Here is a 19,720-nt window from a genome sequence, read left to right as displayed (position 1 = left end):
CCTCTGCGGAGCACCTGCTAAAAGCAAGAGAGGGCTGGGCAGAGCCCCAAACGGGCTCTGGTCCCATTGGGGGGCTGTCGGCAGCCTTTGCCGGCTGCTTCAGTCCTGCTCCAAGGACTGAGCTTGTTGAAGGTGGATCAGCCGGGATGGCTCACCATTAGCGTTGTGTCCGAACACAGCCCTCAGCAATAACAACGACCCACCTCTGTCCCGTGAAGTGCCTCCTGCAAGCCACGCCACGCCGGGACAGGAGCTGCGCCGGCAGGTCCCGGCATGCGTAGCCGTGCGCCAGAGATCTGCAGCAGGAGAGGTTACGCCTGCCCACGTGCGCGGCTGGATTTCCAGCCCTGCGCCTTTGCCATGGGGCCTGCTTGGTGCGGGGGGAACAAAGCAAGCCCCGCGCCTGGGATCTGGTGTGGTCCTGATTCTTCATTTTCTCATACCAATATCGCGCTGCAGTAACATGATGAGGCCAATGACTTGAAAATTCAAGTGAGGTGAAGTTTGCCCCCAGAAATCTGGATACCAGCTGAAATTAGTTCCAATTTATTTTGCTCTCTATATTTGCATTGTGTTTCTACATTCTCATTTTTACCTCCTTGCCCTTCTACATGATCCACAACATGCATTTGGGTCAATTAGCGCTCCCTAATAAACCACTGGTAGCCAAAGGTATGCAAATATCTTGGGGGTAACTATAATAAAGTTATCCTACAACTTCCTTGCCCTATGGCTGCAGCATTAGCATAGGCAACTCTGAACCGTCTGTGTGAACCTTTGCACTCTCCTACGAGTCCCAGGGATTCAGGAACATGACTAAGGGAGATGAGTAAAGGAAAAAAAACCACCGTGCCTTTTGTAACACGTGTGTTGGACAAATGAAGGTGTATTGGACAGATAGATGTGTGAATTTTTTTCAGCTGTGATGATGTGCCTTTACTAATACTCATTTATTTTGAATAGAAAGAAAGCTCATTTGACTTGTTACTTCATATAGAGACATCAACCACAATGTTTTGTACTAGTTATAGTTTTTATAAATTTCACACAAAGTGTGGTTCTACACAGGTCAGAATGGCCTAATTACAGGAAGTTCATTTGCACACTTTTTTCTTGTAATAAATTCATACATTCTGTCTTGACTGGAAAAAAAGGACAGGTAATTCTGTGCTCTTTCCCTGTCTGATTATCTCTCATCAGTCACAATATACAAATACATCATTATCAACACCATGGAAAATATGTAAGAAAAACAAACTGTACCAATTCTCAGCTGGGGAGAGGAAATCTTAGCAGCTATTTCAGCTCCAGCTGCAAGAAGAAATACACAATTTGGCTTTTTTTTCTTCTTATATATTTCTAATCATATATATATTTGAAGTCAGGCTTTGAGTATTTTCGGAAAGGAAGTGCATGGCCTTTCTCATACTCGATCCTGTTTGAAATCTCAAGAGTCTAAGAAAATTATGGATAATAAAATGGCTTTTCATCACATACACAACCAGAATATAAGACACACGCACAGCTTTGTTGTCACTGGCAAGAAAAGCCAGTGTTCAGACATGGTTTCGCTGCAGCCATTTATGATCCAGACGACGACCATTGCTCTGATTCTCCACCCAGTAGGGTTAGACGTGAGAGAAGGAGAGGATCAGGCCTGATTACATTTTAGCCCGGTTTACTAAATGCAAGACTTGCGTATCTTGCAATGCCCGTCTATCTGTTTGTCATTACCGCCAGTAAGGAAGGAGTCTGTTGCCCAGCTACACCCGCCTGAGCAGAGGGCAGGGTTTGAGGATGTGAAGTTTGTGGAAGTTTCACAGAAGATGGCAGCAGAGCAGAGGGAGGAGATCCAAGTCAAAACCTCAGCCCGGAGGGCAGGTCTCACTAGTCCGGACCTGGAGAGACCAGCCAGGCAGCTGGTCAAGCAGCAAGGGCACAGTGCTCATCCAGGAGTGCTGCTACAGCAGAGGTTTACCTTGGACCTTGTCTCTTCTACAACTGGAACTTAGTGGCAACCTTTACTTTTAAATGACTTTCTGGTCACTATATCATCTCCAAATAAGACTGAAATGAAATCCGTATTTGAAAACTATGATGTTTAGGTCCATCTACCTGAAAATGATGGTGTCAAAGACCTACATACAGAATAAGTATACCTTAATGTGCACATTAGTCTTGCTAGACATTACCAAATCATATTCTAGACTGTACATGGAGAGTCATTCCCTTAATTATCACCTTGCTTGACAGAAATACACTAATTAAAAGACTATCCTGTCTACAATTAAAAAAAAAAAAAGTCTTCAAACCCCATTTTGTCTCGTCAGCAAAGCCAGAAGGTTACTTCTTGTTGGCTGCCCTCAGACTTGTCAGCAGCCTGATCTGTCATTAACCTTCATTCCTTAAAAAAGCAACCCCCGCAGCGTGGCACTGTCTCACTGACGTTTGCACCGCAGGCATCAGCCAGGCGAAGGGCCCCGGTTCCTGCCCCGCAGCAGCTGCAATGGGAGCAGTACGGCCTGAGTTGGGGCTGTGGAAACAGGAACAGGCAGCTGCCTGTGGCTCGCCGGCACTGCAGGAAGGTTAAAGAGACAATTAATGGTTGTGGGCTCCCTGCTCAGGTCCAGTAGTGTCCGAGGGTAGCTGTGACACAATCAGCTCCCAAGGACCGCTGAGACCAGAGTGCTGTGGCACTGCTGCACACAGCCATGGGGCAGCCAGTTGCTCGTCGTCCTCAGGACATTCATGGTGCAGGAGTGACTTCGTCCAACAGGATAAAACGTGAGATTTTTGGGGAAAAAAAAAATTGTTTTCAAAAGCAAAGTAGGGAGGAGAATTGTTATAATCCAGCCCATACCTTTGCAGTTGTCATGATGAGGTGGTGAGCTGGGAGAGAGAAGACACTCCTGCAGCAATCCTCTTCCCTGCTCCAGCTCTAGACTGCCCCACAGGATGCCACCACTGACACTCATGGTGGGCACAGCGGGACATATGGGGTTGAATGCTTTGCTCTCCCCTGGAGGGTCCCCAATTTTTGCATACATGTTAAAATTTAGCATCAGAATTCGACACGTGGGAAATCCAATCGCTCCCATTTTACAGGAAGATTTCGAGGCACCGGGGGATATAGGACTAGCACACTGTCACCCTGTACACAGCAGAGGTAGGAAATGGACTGACAATACCTGATTTTCCATCTTCAATTCAAACAGAGACTTCCCACTGCCATTTCACTGTTAGAATGAGATTCCTCGAAGGAAACTCCAAAGTGCAGGTTTGCATCTTTCCATCTGTCAGCAATGTCACAAATCCTAGTTTTGGCAATTTCACATACCCAGGGTAACCCTTCCCCATCTCTCACACACACACACAAAAGCTTGCTATATTTATTAATGTGCAATCAAAGCTCCCTACCCCTTTCCTCTCCTATGCTTAGGGCAGGGGTAGACAGAAGCACTGTTATCAGGCTGTGCAAAAATTACTGAAAGTAATACGGAAACCAAAGTGAACTCATTTTAGGGAGAGGATAAAATAATTGCACTCCAAGAAAACGACACTGCATGTTTCCTTAGGGGACTGAAAGGAATCAATTCGTCCCTCAAGATGCTCACAACTACAGTAGACTAACAGGATTCATGTTCCTGAGAACCTACGTGTCATTTTTAAAGTAAACGACCAGCACAAAACAGACCAGCTCTTATCTCTGTAAGACAAAATTAGCTTCCAGAAAGGTACAGAACTCTCAGGTCCTTTAGTCATGAACGGAAAACGTCAGAAATCACAGCGTTTAGATATTGAGGGTTAGAAGAACCATGGGAATTAACCACCACAGTGCAACTCATAATTAACCAATAAGCCTTCACAGGCAAACAAAATCTGAGTCAGCCTTTACCTACTCCAAAACTTTTTCTTGAATGGGACTATCTACCTGCTTCACAGCTATCCTGACTCACACACTAAGATATTTGCAATGGCAGCTTCCACTGAGACACAAAGAAAAGCATTTGGGTCCCTGCAAAGATGATAGCAGAAATGATACAGACTCCTATTTTGCTCAGAGGCTCAATTACTAAAGAGTGGGTTTTGGTTTTGCTTCATCTGCATTTTCAGTGCTTTTGTCCCCTTTGTTATTTACATAGAGCACCACTAGACTCAGGGTTAAACAAAAAATCCCTAATAGTGAAAGCCAGTCACTCACTCTTGAGCTTCTAGGGTCATTTTTACCAGGCTGATCTTTGCCTGTTTGCAACCCTTAGTCACTACTTACCTTTACTAAAGTATTAGCAGCTTTTGTGGGACCTAAGACCCAATTACCATCAAAATGCCTTCATGCCTTAACAGCTGCTCTAAATGAGCTAATGGCTTGTATAGGAATAATAACATCTGTAATCACTTTATGTTATACATTACATCCTTATGTGGCAGAGATTTGGTACAGTCCTTTAATCAAATGTCCTGGAAAGAAGTATTTAACAACAACACTTATCCACTCATTGGAGCATCTAATGCTCACTGCCTATTTGCAATGCTTAAGTATATTCCAAATGGGGGGTGAAATGTATCTACTCCATAGCCCAGCACAGAAAGAAAGCATGCAGTCTACTCAAACATATGACATTAAATGGCATTCAATTGAATTCTCGGCACCAAATACAAAGGATTGTGATCCAGCAACCACAGACTGCAGAGGGGGCAGAGGAATGACTTATATTGTAAAAAGAGTTCAAAATGTTCTTTGTCACAGTAGCTGTCACACGTCTTTGCTTCCTTGCTAAGCCCTGCACCTCCATCTCGTAGCCAGGAGTTGCCATCTGCATCATTCCAACATAATGCTGTATGCAGCAGGTCGTGCACCGTGCCATTGCAAAGAGGCTGCGCGAAGCCTCTCTGATGGTCCAAGTCAGAAGCTTCCTTTCCACAGCCACCCTAAAATGGGATGTTTTTGGTGTTGACCATCAGCAAAAAGGGCACATTTGTGATGTATCAGCTGGAATTAAGGAGGACGGGGAAGGCACAGCCAGAGGCAAGCAAATGGAAAAACCTCCAGGTGACCCCATGGTAGAGCAAGAACTCGTAACCATGCATGTGTCCCTCTGCAGTAACTCGGTGTTCAAGCAAAGTTGCCAAAAGGTGCGTGCATAGTAACTCTTCAGCTCTGCTGTCGACCTAATTTAGGCCACATCTTCTGAAATAGTTTGATAATCAATGCGAGAAGCATTTTTCTCCTCTAATACTGAAGGTGGGTTTTGATGCTTTCAATGGGACGTTTAATGCTCCTTTCGTTTTTCCCAGCTTGCCAGGTGGACAGCACAGTTCTCATCTGTTCATGCTGATAAAGTTTTAGTGAATTATGAACCTCAGAGCTTGTGAGAAAGGCAACTTTGATCCAGTGTCCACCCAAAATAAACAGAGATGGATGGGGTCCTGAGGAAGGCTGGTCCTGCTGTTCAGCTGCCAGCCCTCTGTTCTGCTGGGAAGCTTTTGGCCACCTCGCTCTCCTTGGTGTCTGACTCTACTGAGGCTGTACTGCAGGAATCGTTGTACATGTCTGAAAAGGAGGACATGGGCATTGTCACTACAATACATCTAAAGGATTTCCCATCTACAGTCTTGAGGTTCATTGTTAAAAGCCTGAAATAAAATAAAAAATAAATAATCACAATTCTACTGCTTTCCTAATTCCTTCACTAAAGGCAAGGGAGGCTCTTGGCATGTAACTAACTGTAATGTGTGTGTGGCTTTATTTTTCTTTTAAAGCATTAGACATGCCAAAGAAATGAGAGCCATAGCTAGGCACTGAGGGTGAAGATAGAACTGACCTGCTGTGGAGGTGAAGGAGCAGCAGTTACCAAACTCCCTTTAAACCACAGCATATAATCCTGGTTAACTTTCAAAAAGGTTTTTCTCCACTTTAACAAACTGACCAAAAAAAAAAAAAAATCAAAAGAAACCAGTAACTCAGAATAAAATGCTGGTAGCTCTTTATTGCAGGTCCCCAGGGAATGGCTGTGCCAGATTTTGCTTTCTTCTGTTACCAGAAGAAAAGCAGGACACATTTTGGCAAATTATATTTAAGGATGGGCAAAATTTAATCTAAAATTGTAAACCTTTGATCTGCAGAGTTGCTGAGATTCAGCTTTTCCAGTGCAACCTGTTTGGGTGTTAGGTCAGAACCCAAGCTGAAGAAAGGATGACTTTTAGTGCTGATTTGGCTGAAATCTCGCCAGAGCAGCCCTTCCTCCAGCCTCTGGAGCCAGCAGTGAAATATGATGAAAGCCGTAATGGTTCATGAGATTTTAATGTTTTCAAACCTAGACCAGAACCACAGCCCTGATGCTGATCTAAATCCAAAAGCTACCTCTGTCAGGATGAAAGCTATCCTGCAGTTACAACACACCCTGCCATATGACACACTTGGGCTAGCTGTAAAGTAGCCAGCCTGACTACTGGTAGCCACGGGAGTTTGGGGGGAGCTTCAAGTTCTGCCCAGGAAGGGAAAAACAATTAAACCATGCCAAGGTGAGCCGCTGTGCCTAACTAGCTCTGACACCCATGGCACCAAATTTCAGGCTAGCTCAGCTAGCTCAGAGACTGCAGCACAGAGATACACTCAGGCTGAGTGCTTTAATACAGAAAGGGCACTGTTTATCATATCCTTTTTTATCACATTCTTTTTGAGTATGAAAACAAAAATTAAATGCCAGTGACACATTTCTCTATTACCTGCATTGCTGTTCTTAATTATGTTGTTACTGTCCCCCTCTGCTGGCTGCAATATACTGGAAGGAACCCAGTCGCTTTTCTCAGAGACCAGTTTCTTCACTAACCTGAAATTCAGAAAACAGTCAGTGACTTTCCCTACGTTCCCCTTCCCTGGGTTGTATTTCTTAGAGGTGCATGTTGGGCAGCTATTTCCTAAACTAAGGAAGAAGGCAGAGGACCCAGGGCAGTCCTACAGCTAGCCGGTGACTAAGTTTCAGTAGTCTCAGATGGTGACCCAGCATTCCAGATCAAGCTCTCTTGCAAGCAGACTGTGTGACAAGGAAGCAGTGGCCTTGGCCTGTGTTTGAGACCCTGGACCTAATTCAGAGCTGAAGAAAATGAATCTTTCATATTGTCCGTCCCCCTTGGTGTAAATACCATCTGGGGTGGATGGGTTTAGTTCACTTCCCACCTACTTCACCCTACGGGACTTGCTCCCATCTCAGCTGCATGTCAGTTCTGAGTGAAGGGTCTGACTGCACAGACACTTCAAGGAGATCAGATCTTCTTCCTCCAAATTACCCATGGAAGGAGAATTCAGATGTCCAGCCAGGTCTGTTCCTAACACTCACTTGTCAGCAAGAGACAATAAATACTCCGTGAGCTCAAGGGGGCCAGATTCATTCCACTTTGTCAATCACATCTTATATCTAAGCCTTTGGGGCTAGAAATGCTCTCTGGTTCACTGCTGCAGCTCGATGGAAGGCATGGGGATTTTGTTGATGTATCCAATGGGAGGGTGCTGCCTTTGACAGTTGTCCTTCTGGCTCGAAGGTGTCAAAAGCCCAAATATTGTCCTCCATTTCCTTTATACAAACTTCTGTCCCCTTAAGCCTCATGTCACAAGCATTTGGGATGAAAGCCAACCAGGTGGAAATAACCAAAGCTGCTTGTATGTTCATGCCTCCCACTGCCTCCTTCACATTGTGGTCAATGGGGTGAGTGGATTTGGATTCATTTTGAAGAGGCTTTGACATTCTTCTGAATATTTTCCATCTTTTCCAGGAGGTATGGCTGTCCTACCTGTCAAATTCTGTCTCTCTGCTGTACTTACCATTGACCGTTCTCTCCTTCCTGCACAAACTGCACTAAATCTCCATCCTCGAGGGTAAGAGAATCCGGGAAACAGCTGTCAAAACTGCCTTCTACCCGAAAAAGATTGGTCCCCTAAAATGAATGAAACAATGCACCAGAAATACAGTCACTATGGATGAAAGAACACTGTGCAAGAGAGAGTGGGTTAAGTTAAATACTGAATTAGGCATTTCAAGCTGGCAGAGATTTCTTCTCTAGGGTATTGTGTCACTTTTTATTCCTTTTATCATGCCCAGGTTAAATTTTATTCAAACTTAGGACAGAACTGTGCTGTGCATTCAGGCTTTAGAATTAACCGCCAGCCATTATTCTGATATAGAAATTGCATTTGTGACACCAGGTTAAGTTATCTGGAAAAGTCTGAAATTACTTTTTTAAAGGCTCAGAGTTCTTCCTCACTTTTGTAAGAGGTAAAGCTACAGCCTACAAGTAAGGGTGACTTTTTATGGTCCTGATCCTGATTAACAAAATAGTCTTGGAATAATCTCCCAACACCCCCGATCGAATTCCCATCTTCTCTGTTCCCACACATCCATGAATTTAAGGCTAGTATGACCCAAACCTTGCAGGTTAAATTGTGATCTTTAGAGCAGAGGAGGTTGCACTGGGAAAGAGCAGCGTAATTTGAAAAAGGAATTACATTGTTAGGGTTGGTCTCTTCCTCCAAGTCAGAAGAGTTGGAGAGTTCATCTGTGCTGGAGGGGATGGCTTCAAAATCTTCAAATGTGTCTAGAGATGGCATTTGCCTGCTGGGCCAACCTTTTCAAAGGAGATAAAACAAAAAGAGTTAGCTATCAGTCATTACCCTCTTTCAGACTCAGTCTTTTAAAAATTAATGTCACAGGTTCACTTCCCGTTATTCCACTTATTGAATTGCTTGTACCTTTTTACAGCTTGTTCCCTGATTTTGCCCTAAAAATTACATTGCAGCCATTATTCTGTCTCTAAAAACCTGTACCACTTGCTGTCATCTGTGGGAAGGCAGATTGTGTGGCCACAGTGTGCGTGCCCATCAATGCCTTGAGTGTTTAGCATTGCTAAATCTCTTCAGTTCAGGAGGTACAAAAAGCAAGGACCAGGAATATTTCTGCAGAGCAAGCACTGTAGCAAATGATAACTTTTGCTGACATGCTTTTCAGAAAGCCATGCTCATTCAGTTTCCAGCTTTTATCTATAAATGTTTATCTATATGTTTATCTATAAATTGAAGTCCAAAGCCATTGAATTTTGGTTGACTTCTTATCTCCGTCTCACCCCAAGGTGATATTACCACCTGAGCAACTTACAGGACTATACCCTGGAGCAGGCTGGAAGTGCAGGGAAGGGACAGAGCAAACAACAAGGCACAAAGACAACCAGACCTTGGTGGTAGGTAGAGAAGATCTCATTAATATTTCTGCTGTTAGCAGTCTTATTGCATGATTTGCACCCAAAAACACCCCAGCCCAGTGGAAGGGGCTTAATGAGAGATTTCCAGCCCAAGCACAACAACCCAGCGCAAAGGCAGGCCCAGAGGATGTGTCCTGAGGGAAATTCAGGCTGAGCCTTGTAAGACCTGCCTGCCTGAGGCTCCCGTGATGGAAAAGTAACTCAGCCTCCTCTGTACAGATGGCAGTCGTGATCTACGCTTTCCTTCACGCTTGATGCCTGTCCCTTTTCTGACGGGGATGACTACAGTCCAGCTAGGAGGAAACAGAGCTAGCATCTATCAAAGGATTCTGCAGCCCTGACAGATACAAGCTGAATGGAGTCAGTCAAATCACCATGCGCCTTCCTACCTAATGTACCTGCTGTGCATTAGCTGATTCACAGGGACGTGGGCTGAGCAGATGCTGAATCAAGTTCTTTATAGCAAAGCAGTGCTCTGACAACAAGGCAAGGAGACAGGTGCTCATGCAGTGGGATTATGCATAACCCAGCACTCACAACCCACAGCAAAACCTGGCCTGAGACAATACAAAACCCAAGCCAGGCAGTTCAGGCAGTAAACAGAAAAGCCATCTGATCTGGGAGAAATAGGTTTATTAATCGATTTATTTAATCCCTCCCCGTGCACATCCTCCCTGCTACAAGCATTGGTTGGTGCAACACGCGGTCATGCAGCTCTGCAGCCCCTTCTCCTCCTCTGGTTACCTAGGGGCTGTAACGGCCCCGACCACTGCAATTCAGTTACAAGAGAGACAGTGACCTTCTTCCACCAGAGCAGCATCCCCAGTTATAACCCCACAGGTAAGGTTAGGTCATCTCTACTTTTCAAGGTGTAAACTGCCTCTGAAGTGGCTTTCATGTGCTGGGTCATGAGTGTCCCTGCCAAGGTCTATACCAACCGAGTTTTGAGACCGAAAAGACAATTTCAATTACAGACTATGCAGCATATAGAACTGGACCCCAATTCTGTATCAGCTGAATCACACCAGCAAAATACTAGCAACTGTCTAAATGTACAAGAATACATTGATGCTAATTAGCTGTAAACTGCTGTAGCAATTTTAGTTCAAATTCACTGGTTGGCCTACAAACACAAAAAGAAAAAGATATCCCCTTCCCACTTAAGACAAAGCTTCAGTGATCTTTTGCCACTGTCATTTGTAGAAAGCATCCAAGGCAGAAACCTGAACAGCAAGTATTCCTTACAAATACATGCATCAGCCTTCCTCTTCCATACAAATTGCTATTCTAAGAAATAGCCTAAGTTTTATGTACTTAATTCAAACTATAAAATAACACAGATCAAATTCTGAGCTCTCTGACATCAATTAAAAGAATTGTTTTCAGCTGTGCCTGACCTAGAGAAAACCAGAATCTGGAACATTGTTTCTATACCTGCTAGTGATCCAAACTTGTTCTTTTATTGCTTTCACAGGAAATAATATTCATTAAAAGAGAAAAATCTCTTTAAGTTAAAGAGAGTAAATATTATCATAAGTTTATATTACACTCTCAAATCGAGATGATAAATGTTTTAATTTTGTTTACCTGTCTGTGAAGCAGATCTAGGTACAGGTCTCGTGGTGGAACCGGTATTACATTTAGTCTGGGCCAATATGGTGTTCTCAAATGCATCTGTGACAGGAAGTACAATTTTGTGTCTTCAAGGTGAAACAGTGACCGGACAACCAGTACGAAGTGAATTCCTGTATCACCTCTGCAACTGGTAGTCTCTTTAACAAACAGGTGGACTGGGGTCCAACAGTTATAAAAGAGGAGACACATGACCAGCACAAATGAGTGAAAAGACAGCAGCATTCCACAGAAAAACTGTAAGTCTGAGAAGGACAGAGAACGGCCAAATGAATCAAACAGAAATATCGATGTTAATTAAGGAAAACGATTGCTGGGTGCAGTGAACAGTGCAGTGTTCTATTTCACTAAGCTTCTTTACACATTTTTAACATATTTTCCTTGCAGCATTTCAAATCATTCTGTAGGTGATAGTATATAATTTTGAACCCCATCCATACAGCAATGAAAGGGGACCAGGGAGGGTCTTCTTCCCAGCCAGAAATGAGTGATCTCACTCTTGATTAATGCAACGCAATTTTGTGGGGGAAGTTTTTATCTAAGTAAATCAAATCCTTTGCGTTAACTCTGTCAGAGCTCTGGCAATAGCAGCAATATCTTCTGCGAAAGGGATGACAATGTTCATTGTTTCCTACTTAAAGAAACTCAGTCTGGTGAGGAATGTTGTGCAGTAGGACCATGTTTTTAACCAGTGAGGATCAACTCAGCTCTATCCTACGGATAGTACTTGCACTGTGAAATACCCCCTGCCTCTGCAGCCACATGGTATGCTGAGATCAGAAGTATCTGTAATTGAGGAAAGTGAGGTATAAACACCACAGTTTGGGAAACTCTGGTGCTGGGTGCCAGAATGATTCCAAACTTAGTGCCAGGGGTCACTGGCAAGAGGAAATAATCTGCAAACAGCAAAACCACTATTTCCCCTGCTGCCTCTGAACTGTTTCTTCCAAACTCTGTTTCCAGCGTCCTTTTCTACTGGGAGTGACATAGGAGATAGATAGTTCCGGTATGTCCGCAATTCCATCACTGACCTGGCCACCTGTCCTTTCTACCAAGGTTTTGTACAGAGCAACACAATCCTAAGAAAGAATTCCTCAGCTTACATCTCTCTCCTCCCTGTCCTGCAGCAAGGGTACCCGACTGCTTGTGCCCCACAAGGCAACATGCTCTGGCAAATCCTCTTGTAAAGGGAAAAGCTGACAATGGAAGCTGGTGACCTTCCAGTGGCTGGGAAATAACTTTCCAGTTTAACTCTTTGGTATTGTTTATTAAACAGCAATTGATGAATCTGCTGCAACAAATAGGTGGAAATTCTGCTTGGCTGAAATGAAACACTGCACCTTAAATGGATATTAATGCACAGTCTAGCCTCTCCTGTAGTCTTCATGCACATGGCTCCTGCTCCTCTTATTAGGTACAGACACTAACAAGGGAAGAGGGATGCAAGCGGCCAGACTGCAGGTGAAGGTGAAAAGTAGCCCCTTGGCTCCCTGCTGCTGCGTTCTACGGAGTGAGGTAGAAGCCAGGCAGAAAATCCAGATCCAGATCACCGTCTAGAGCATTACGTCCCAAAACAGGCAGAGAACAGGGGTTTTAATTTAGGCCCATCCCTAGGTAAAAGTTGATGAGTGCAGGGGACAGGCAAGGGGGTGACAAGCTGTGTTTATCACAAACAGATAAACTGACACCAAACCCCTAATGGACTCCAGTGTCGTCTGCCAGCAGTGATGAGATGTGAATTCAGTGAATAATATCAAAAGATTGCCAAACAGGTTTTCATGCAGTATGGAAATACTCATACCTTCAAACCCCAGGGGAGTTGGGTCACTCTTTATTTCATGTCTCTTGACTTTAACTGCAGGAACAAGGGGACCTGTGTGAAGTTTGCAGAGTCACAAGGCTGTAAATATCGTTAAAGTAGAAACTTGCTTTCCCATTACCTGGAAACACTACCTGCCTAATATTTTCTGTTTCACCCAGAAAAATGACCAACCCCTAAATTTTAAGCGGTGAAGATAAACACTTCTGTGATGTGGATAGGAAACAGGGCCCTTTTTGCAAAAGACCTTAAGACACAGTAAATGTATCTGCTTCCAATCAGGTTTCACAGATGTTTTCTCTCATGCTTGCCCAGGAGATGGCACTAACCCAGGCAGACTCACAATCTCAGCTTTCTACCCATGAGGCTGGCAGGGAAGAGCCCACAAAAGCCAACACTTCTGCCCCACAGAAGTGGAGGGCATCCATCACAGGTCCACGTACAGTGCTTCTCCTGTGTCCTGACCCCACATGTGGGGGACTGGTGCTGTGACGGGGCTGAGCTGTTAGCAGTGAGGATCAGTGCACAGCAGTATGCAGTAGCCTTGAATGACACTATCCAAACACCCTGGCTAGACCTGCCTTTGGCTAATGCTGAGACAAGACTCAGGCTTCAGTTCTTTTGTCATCTGAAATATTTTCTTAAAACAGATGCTGTAAATAAAACACTTAATTGAAAAGCACTGATTTTGTTTTCTAGCATTTAAAATAATTACAAAAGTAGTTTGCTCAGCATTCCAAAAAATTGCCAATAGTCTTATGGTGGACAGGATCCTAGGACAGGAATTTTTTATATGAAACTGTAAAAAAGTTTGAATTTCATTGTAATTCACACATGGTCTCTTTGATAAACCACACAAAAGAACAACCCTTGGTTGCCCATTCTCTTTCTACATACATGCTTCTTTCTGTTCCCCAGCTTAGGAAATCAGTATTAGGAAATCATTCTGTCTTCCCATAACGTAGTAACTGATCATGTATTTCTGAAGCTGTTGCCAAGGACAGAAAGCTATAAGAACCTCTCCTCCTGTGTATGCCTATCATTTCCATGTAGTGATGTTGTAGTGTTATGGTCTAAAGAGGTTGGCAAAGAAACATTGTCCTTCTGCCAATAAACCCCACCGCGCTCTCATTTCATGACACCCTGGAAGTAGGTCGTTTCAGATACCTGTTGCTTCATTGCACAGTCAAGGATACGGTTCATATCCTTCACAATTATTTAGAATGCACTACATCGAGTACTGTGCAACCTTCTTCCTGACAAATATATAGCAAAGATTTTTATACAAATGAATTCAGCCATTTTTCCTTCTGTTTCGGTTTGTGAATTGCCCCGAAATCTTAAACTTGCAAATCAGTTCCTCCACTTCATTCCAAGAACTGCCAAAAGACAATATATTCAGAATTCGATGTATGTTCTGTTTTCAAAAGTAACTCTGACATGTAGGCATGTGTGCCTACAATCCTACTGATTTTCAACTCAACCAGCTTGCCCAAATGGATGAGTTGCTTTTGAGTTTAAATGTAGGTACTAGTGCAATAACTTAAAGTAAATTTTGTAAAAGTGCCTTTTCTCAAAATAATTACAGCTCAAAAATACAACTTTCATAAGTTCCCACACAAACTGCATAGAGTTCAGTGCATTCTAGGCGCCCAGCTCCCTTATACATCTGAAAATTTCCTTGCAATCGTAATTTCTAATCAAAACTGTGATTATGCTAAATATTCTTAAACCTGGCATCTATTGCTACTCCATTTTTGGCTTCGTTTCAGGCTTTCTTACCATCTGATATCTGCTACACAATGAGGAAATCCTCTCCTTCTTGAAAGCAAAAATCCTAAACAGCTTTAAGGAAATGAAGAAATAATTTCTATTGAATTTCAGTTAATCCAAACCAGGGAGAAATTGGAAACCTAACCCCACATCAGACAAAAATTAATCCAGTTTCCATGGAAATCAGCACCACTCTTTGAAGCCTATTATGGAGAAACTGAGAAGAGACGTTATGTATGCTGGCAGCACACCTTGATATACATTCAAAATGTCTTGGCCTGCCTCCCTGCAGGTGTTATACTGGTCCTGACTCTTCTTCTACTGGAACCTCCTGCATTTATAAAAATTGAGCCTGATGTACTCACTCTGTGAACAGCATTTGGCAGTAAATGTATCAGTCAGCAGGAAGGGAGAAGGGTAGCTAAGCAAGCAGCGTGACGGTACCTTTGGTCACAGCAGAAGCACTAACTGTGGTGCTGATGGAGGAGGCTAGGGAAAAGCGACGGGTAACTTCTCTTTCCTTAGATTCTGGATCTGGGAGAATAGACAGATGCAATGCAGGGCAGGATTAGAGGTTAATAAGCACTGAGGGTAAAAGATGTCCAAAGCAAAGCAGCAGCTGGAAAAGGGTAAATAAAAGGTAGGTTGCTCCTCTAAAACAGCCAGGAAAAATACCCTCAATAAAGTGAATAACATAGAAAACAGTTTATATGAACATATTTTTTCAAAGCAATTCCAATTGCACCGATTTTAATACTTCAGAAGGGAGACTTATGCCAATTAATATTTTAGCAACCAACTAGTACAGCTACAAAACACAGAGAGATGAGCATGATGGTTAGAATGGTGTGTGTGTCTACAGATGAGGTTTGCGTTATTTTAGACACTGAACTGCTTGTTCTGTGATGACTGACCTGAAATACACTGAAAAACACACATGAATGGTTTGGAGTTCACATTTGTAATTTCTAGACGTTAACTGTGTGAATGCCTGAAAACCTTCTCTGAGTCTCCATCCTTACTGGTGCAAATCAACTCGGAGAAAGTGAAGACAACAGAGCTTTTGTTCGTTTACTCCAATTAGGATCCTGCTTTTTCTCAAAGTCCGCTCAAGAACGAAGACACAACTTCCTCAGATTTCACTGTGCGATGTGAGTAGCATTTTTGACTCAAAATGTTTCATCAATAGATCAGAGGTATAAATGGACGAACTGCCTGCTAGCTTCAGAGAGCGCATGATGTTTCAAAACACGCTGAGGTCATTACGCAGTTCTTAGGAGATTGTGTCTACACATCTACAAGCACAGCAGTAGACTTCTTGCACCTACCAACTACAGCAGCACCACTTGGGAGGAAACGTTGCTTGCTTACAAATATTTAAGGATTAACTTTTTAGCTTCTTCTGCTGAAAACTCTAAGCACATGTGCTGCGTTACTCAAGTGAGTATTTCTACTGAGACATGAGTAAAGCTGTTCATATGCTTCATTACTCAGTTTCAGTAAGATACTTGAACACTTAACTCTACCAGGACACAACCTCCGTTGAAAATGGTATTAGAAATGGCTTTAAATATTCTGTTAAAGATTTTCAAATTTGTCAAAAACTATTTGTGTTTTTCATGTTTTGATTTTTAAAAATATCAAAGAAATACTAATGTAAAAATTAAATTGTTGTTTCTATTTTCACTGAAAAAAATTCCTGGGATAGGCGAAGAGTTATTCCACACAAAACTCTGTAGCACATGCTTATATGCTTTGCTGAATCTTAGCCCAGATGTTCCCAGATGGTGCCTGTGATTCAGAGGGACTTTTCTGTTCCAATTGTCTCCTTTTTTTTATCACATCTATCTTCTTTTCTCTCTCTCTTTTTTTTTCATGGTTAACTGGCATACAGCACTGGAGTAAAATAAGTTTCAGGTGATTTTAAATTTCAGGTTTAAATATCCTGTGCAGAACTATACTACTGAGAAGATTTCCTTGCCAGGGATCTTAAAATTCTCTTTCCCATTCCTCATCTTCACATTTCCTTATTTTAATGTTCAGTCACGCAACATTTCTCTTTACTTTGTTTTTTCCATATTTCTGTGTAGTAAATGTCACATTCACTGTATGTTTCCAGTGGAGCAGAAATTAGCGTGACTGGTTGAACAGCAATTCCTACAATGCTTTATTATGCCAAAACATCAGGAAACCGTATTAGCTCCTTAAAATCTCAGTGCAATTTTAACTGTAGATTGGCTACTATAAAAAGACTGTAAATTCTCTATCGGCCGATGCACTTCTGTATCAATTCACTCATAAAAGCACATATATTCAAGTACATAGTTATTCACACCTCCTAAAAGGCTAAAGAAAAATGAGAGGTTAAACTCTGCTCTCAGTGATAATTACAATGGAATGACTCCACATTTAGACTGCTGTAACTGCTTTTATTAAAATACAAAGAAATTTTCACTTTATAACTATGGTGTTGGGCTACGTTTACGCCACATCAAGCAGCTCTTAGAGACACTCCAAGGAATTCCTTGCCAACTCCAAGGACCACGAGCTTGGCTCTGCAAACCAGGACAGCTAATGCCGACCCAGGCCGGGAAGATGTGCTACGAGTGTGGGCTTCCACACACTTTGGGGTCAGTTCTGGTCTGGCTGCCTTGCAGTCTCTGCACTGATTGAGTGCAGGATGGTAAAGTTTCTCCTCCAGACATCAGCATTTCTTTGGCCAAAACACCAAGGTGCTTATATACAACTTTTTCTACCCCATCATCTCCAGCCTGGACAGACAGTTTAACAATGCTTTCAGCATCTATGCTAGTTGATATCTATCAGGCAATCTTGTTTTCCCCCTACTTAGTCTTGTTATTTTATTGTTTAAACCTTCCCTTTTATGTGTTCTGGACATGAACAGACACAGTGGGTCTGAACCAAAGTCTGCCCAGCTCAATATGCCACCTCCGGCCATGGCCAGTAACAAATCCTCAGACAAAGGGCTCAAGAGCAGGACAAGCTCTTCCTGCAGTAACTTCTTACAGCGTCCGATCTGCCTTAACAGCCAGTCCGAATGGTGCTAACACAGCTTTGCATCACCACTGCCTACAGAAATGACCACACTCTGCAAATCATCCAGGCTATTTGCCAACTGGTTTCCTCTACGCCAGGCCCAGATTAGCAACTGAACAGCACAAGAAAGTGAAATGGGACATTGTGTAATGGAGGTGCTTCACAGGAATCTCAAGTAATGATGTGACCCAGCAAGTCTTTGAGCAGGGAGTGCCTACAGCTTAGGGGGTACGAACTCTTCTGAACTGTGCTTTGCTGTCTGGAACACGGAATGACTGCATAAAATACAAATGTGACCAGAAAAATTCAGATAAAAGAGCAAGAGAGGCCCAAACCAAAACTGCAGATCCAAACTTGCCCAAATTACTGCATTTCTGAAATCTGTATTTTGTAATTGATTTATCCAAGTCACAGGATCTGAAAACCACTCCCTTTTTTGTATTCAGAACATTGAACTGTTTTGCCCATCTTGGATCTCGCTACCAAGTGCAGCCTCAATCTTGCAGCCAGAATCTTATGGCTGCTCTGGCTCTTGGTGTATTCTCATCTACTTTACAACATTGTAATTTTTATTCTTTCATCTTGCTTCTTCCTCCTTTGATGTTCACCCTCTCCATCACTGCACACTAACCCTTTGTCTCACAGAAGAAATAATTTATCAGAACAGGAGAAAAGTCATATAATAACAATAAAAAGAGTAATTACATTATATTTGCAGAAAGTAATTGCAAATAGTAATGCAATTTCATTTCTATTCACATTTCTTTCTTTCCTCTAAAGTCTCTTCCTTGTACAGCCATCACAGGAACACACAATGCTCTCTACTCATGGATATTAAGTGTCTTCTAAACATCCGTGCACAAAGACTCAGAACACGCCATTTTACAGTGTCATATAACATAATTAAGTAGAAATGGCAATAAACCCCAGATTTTCTGAATTCCGGTTCCTCAGTATAACCACTAAGCCATGGCTGAGCAACATTTGAAAAAACAAAGAGGCCAACCAATGAACAATTTAACACATAAAAACCTCATGTGGCACAACACAACGGTACTCTTCCCTTCAAGCCAGTAAACTGCTGAAAGAAGTTAGGTTGGTGGTTTAAAACATGTTCACACTTTGGCCCTTGAGAGAAACTGGTTGCCTTGCCAACACTGCCATGGGAGCAACTTTTGGTAACAGCATCTTTGAGAAGAGAAGCCATATGTGTGTATCAGACAGGAGCATTTTGGTGAGATGCAGCAGCACTTTAGGAAATAGTGATGGATGGCACTATGGGATGGAGAGAACATTGTGGGAGTGCTGGGGACAGATGGCCAGAGACCAAATGCTGCATGGGGTGATTTTACCTTTGGGTGGAGCTCTGCGGTTGGAAAGACCTTGCAATGTGAATCGCTTTCTAGCAAGCGCTGTGCGCTCAAGGTTAAGGCTGGTGGAAGCATCAACTAGGAGAGAGAGGGAGAGGGAAGAGAAATAAGGAAGGAAGGGTCAGCTGTTCAGTGTATGGGAAAGGAAAGGTTAGCACTGGATGACAACTTAAAATAAATAAATAAATTTTGATTCAGTTCAAGCCTGAGCAAGAGCTAATCAATTAGAAAGGTGACATGAGGTCAGGGTGATTAAACCAGCTGAGCCAAACAGAGCCCCTGGGTGGAGTTTGGCTCACTGAGTTTTAATGTAGACCAACAGCAACAAAAAAAGAACAAAGAAAAACAGGTGAAGGGATGTAGCTCTCATCAAAGGAAAATACAGTTTAGCAGCAAGCTCATTAAAAAGGATCTAGTGACTTTTACTATGAAAACACATCATTGTCATTGGAACAGCAAGGTTGCAGGGAAAAATAAGAGAAGCCTTGCAGTGCAGGACACGTACAGACAGCCAGTGTTGCGAGCAGTCCCACTTCTGCTATCCAGTACTAGCACTGAAGAGTCTGCCATCATCAGCCCTGTGGCTGATACACTCTCAGCCTTACCTGCCGAAGTCTTTCTAACAGCTCCAAAGCTGGCATATAGTCATGCATTTCATCTCATGATTTGCTGGGATGTACGGAGTGCCATGCCAGCAAAGCTTACATGCCAGGCTCCTATATGAGTAAGCCAGCCATGCCGCCTGACCGTCGCCTTTATAGAGATAAGTCACAGATGGATCTAGGTCCTGAGACTCTGGGTTTGAAAGATACTCAGTTAC

The 19,720-nt window shown here is 42.9% G+C and overlaps 1 protein-coding gene across 2 annotated transcripts in view; it reads right to left on the bottom strand.

Moving 5' to 3' along the window:
* Window positions 1–1,026: 1,026 nt before the first annotated feature.
* The window catches only part of MCF2L2 (MCF.2 cell line derived transforming sequence-like 2), a 162,400-nt gene continuing 143,706 nt past the window's right edge, over window positions 1,027–19,720 (bottom strand). For both annotated transcript variants that reach the window (XM_075157294.1, XM_075157295.1), the window contains exons 27-32: window positions 12,683–12,754; window positions 10,837–10,923; window positions 8,501–8,619; window positions 7,820–7,932; window positions 6,727–6,830; window positions 1,027–5,551 (exon numbers count right to left, since the gene is read on the bottom strand). In XM_075157294.1, the coding sequence (XP_075013395.1) occupies window positions 5,451–5,551; window positions 6,727–6,830; window positions 7,820–7,932; window positions 8,501–8,619; window positions 10,837–10,923; window positions 12,683–12,754 (596 nt within the window). In that variant the 3' untranslated portion in view covers window positions 1,027–5,450. The remainder of the gene's footprint in view (window positions 5,552–6,726; window positions 6,831–7,819; window positions 7,933–8,500; window positions 8,620–10,836; window positions 10,924–12,682; window positions 12,755–19,720) is intronic.

The sequence above is a fragment of the Calonectris borealis genome, chromosome 9 (assembly GCF_964195595.1).
Source record: "Calonectris borealis chromosome 9, bCalBor7.hap1.2, whole genome shotgun sequence".
NCBI classification, from domain to species: domain Eukaryota; kingdom Metazoa; phylum Chordata; class Aves; order Procellariiformes; family Procellariidae; genus Calonectris; species Calonectris borealis.
The sequence above is the reverse complement of the archived record's forward strand: the minus strand, read 5'-3'. Positions and strand labels throughout refer to the sequence as shown.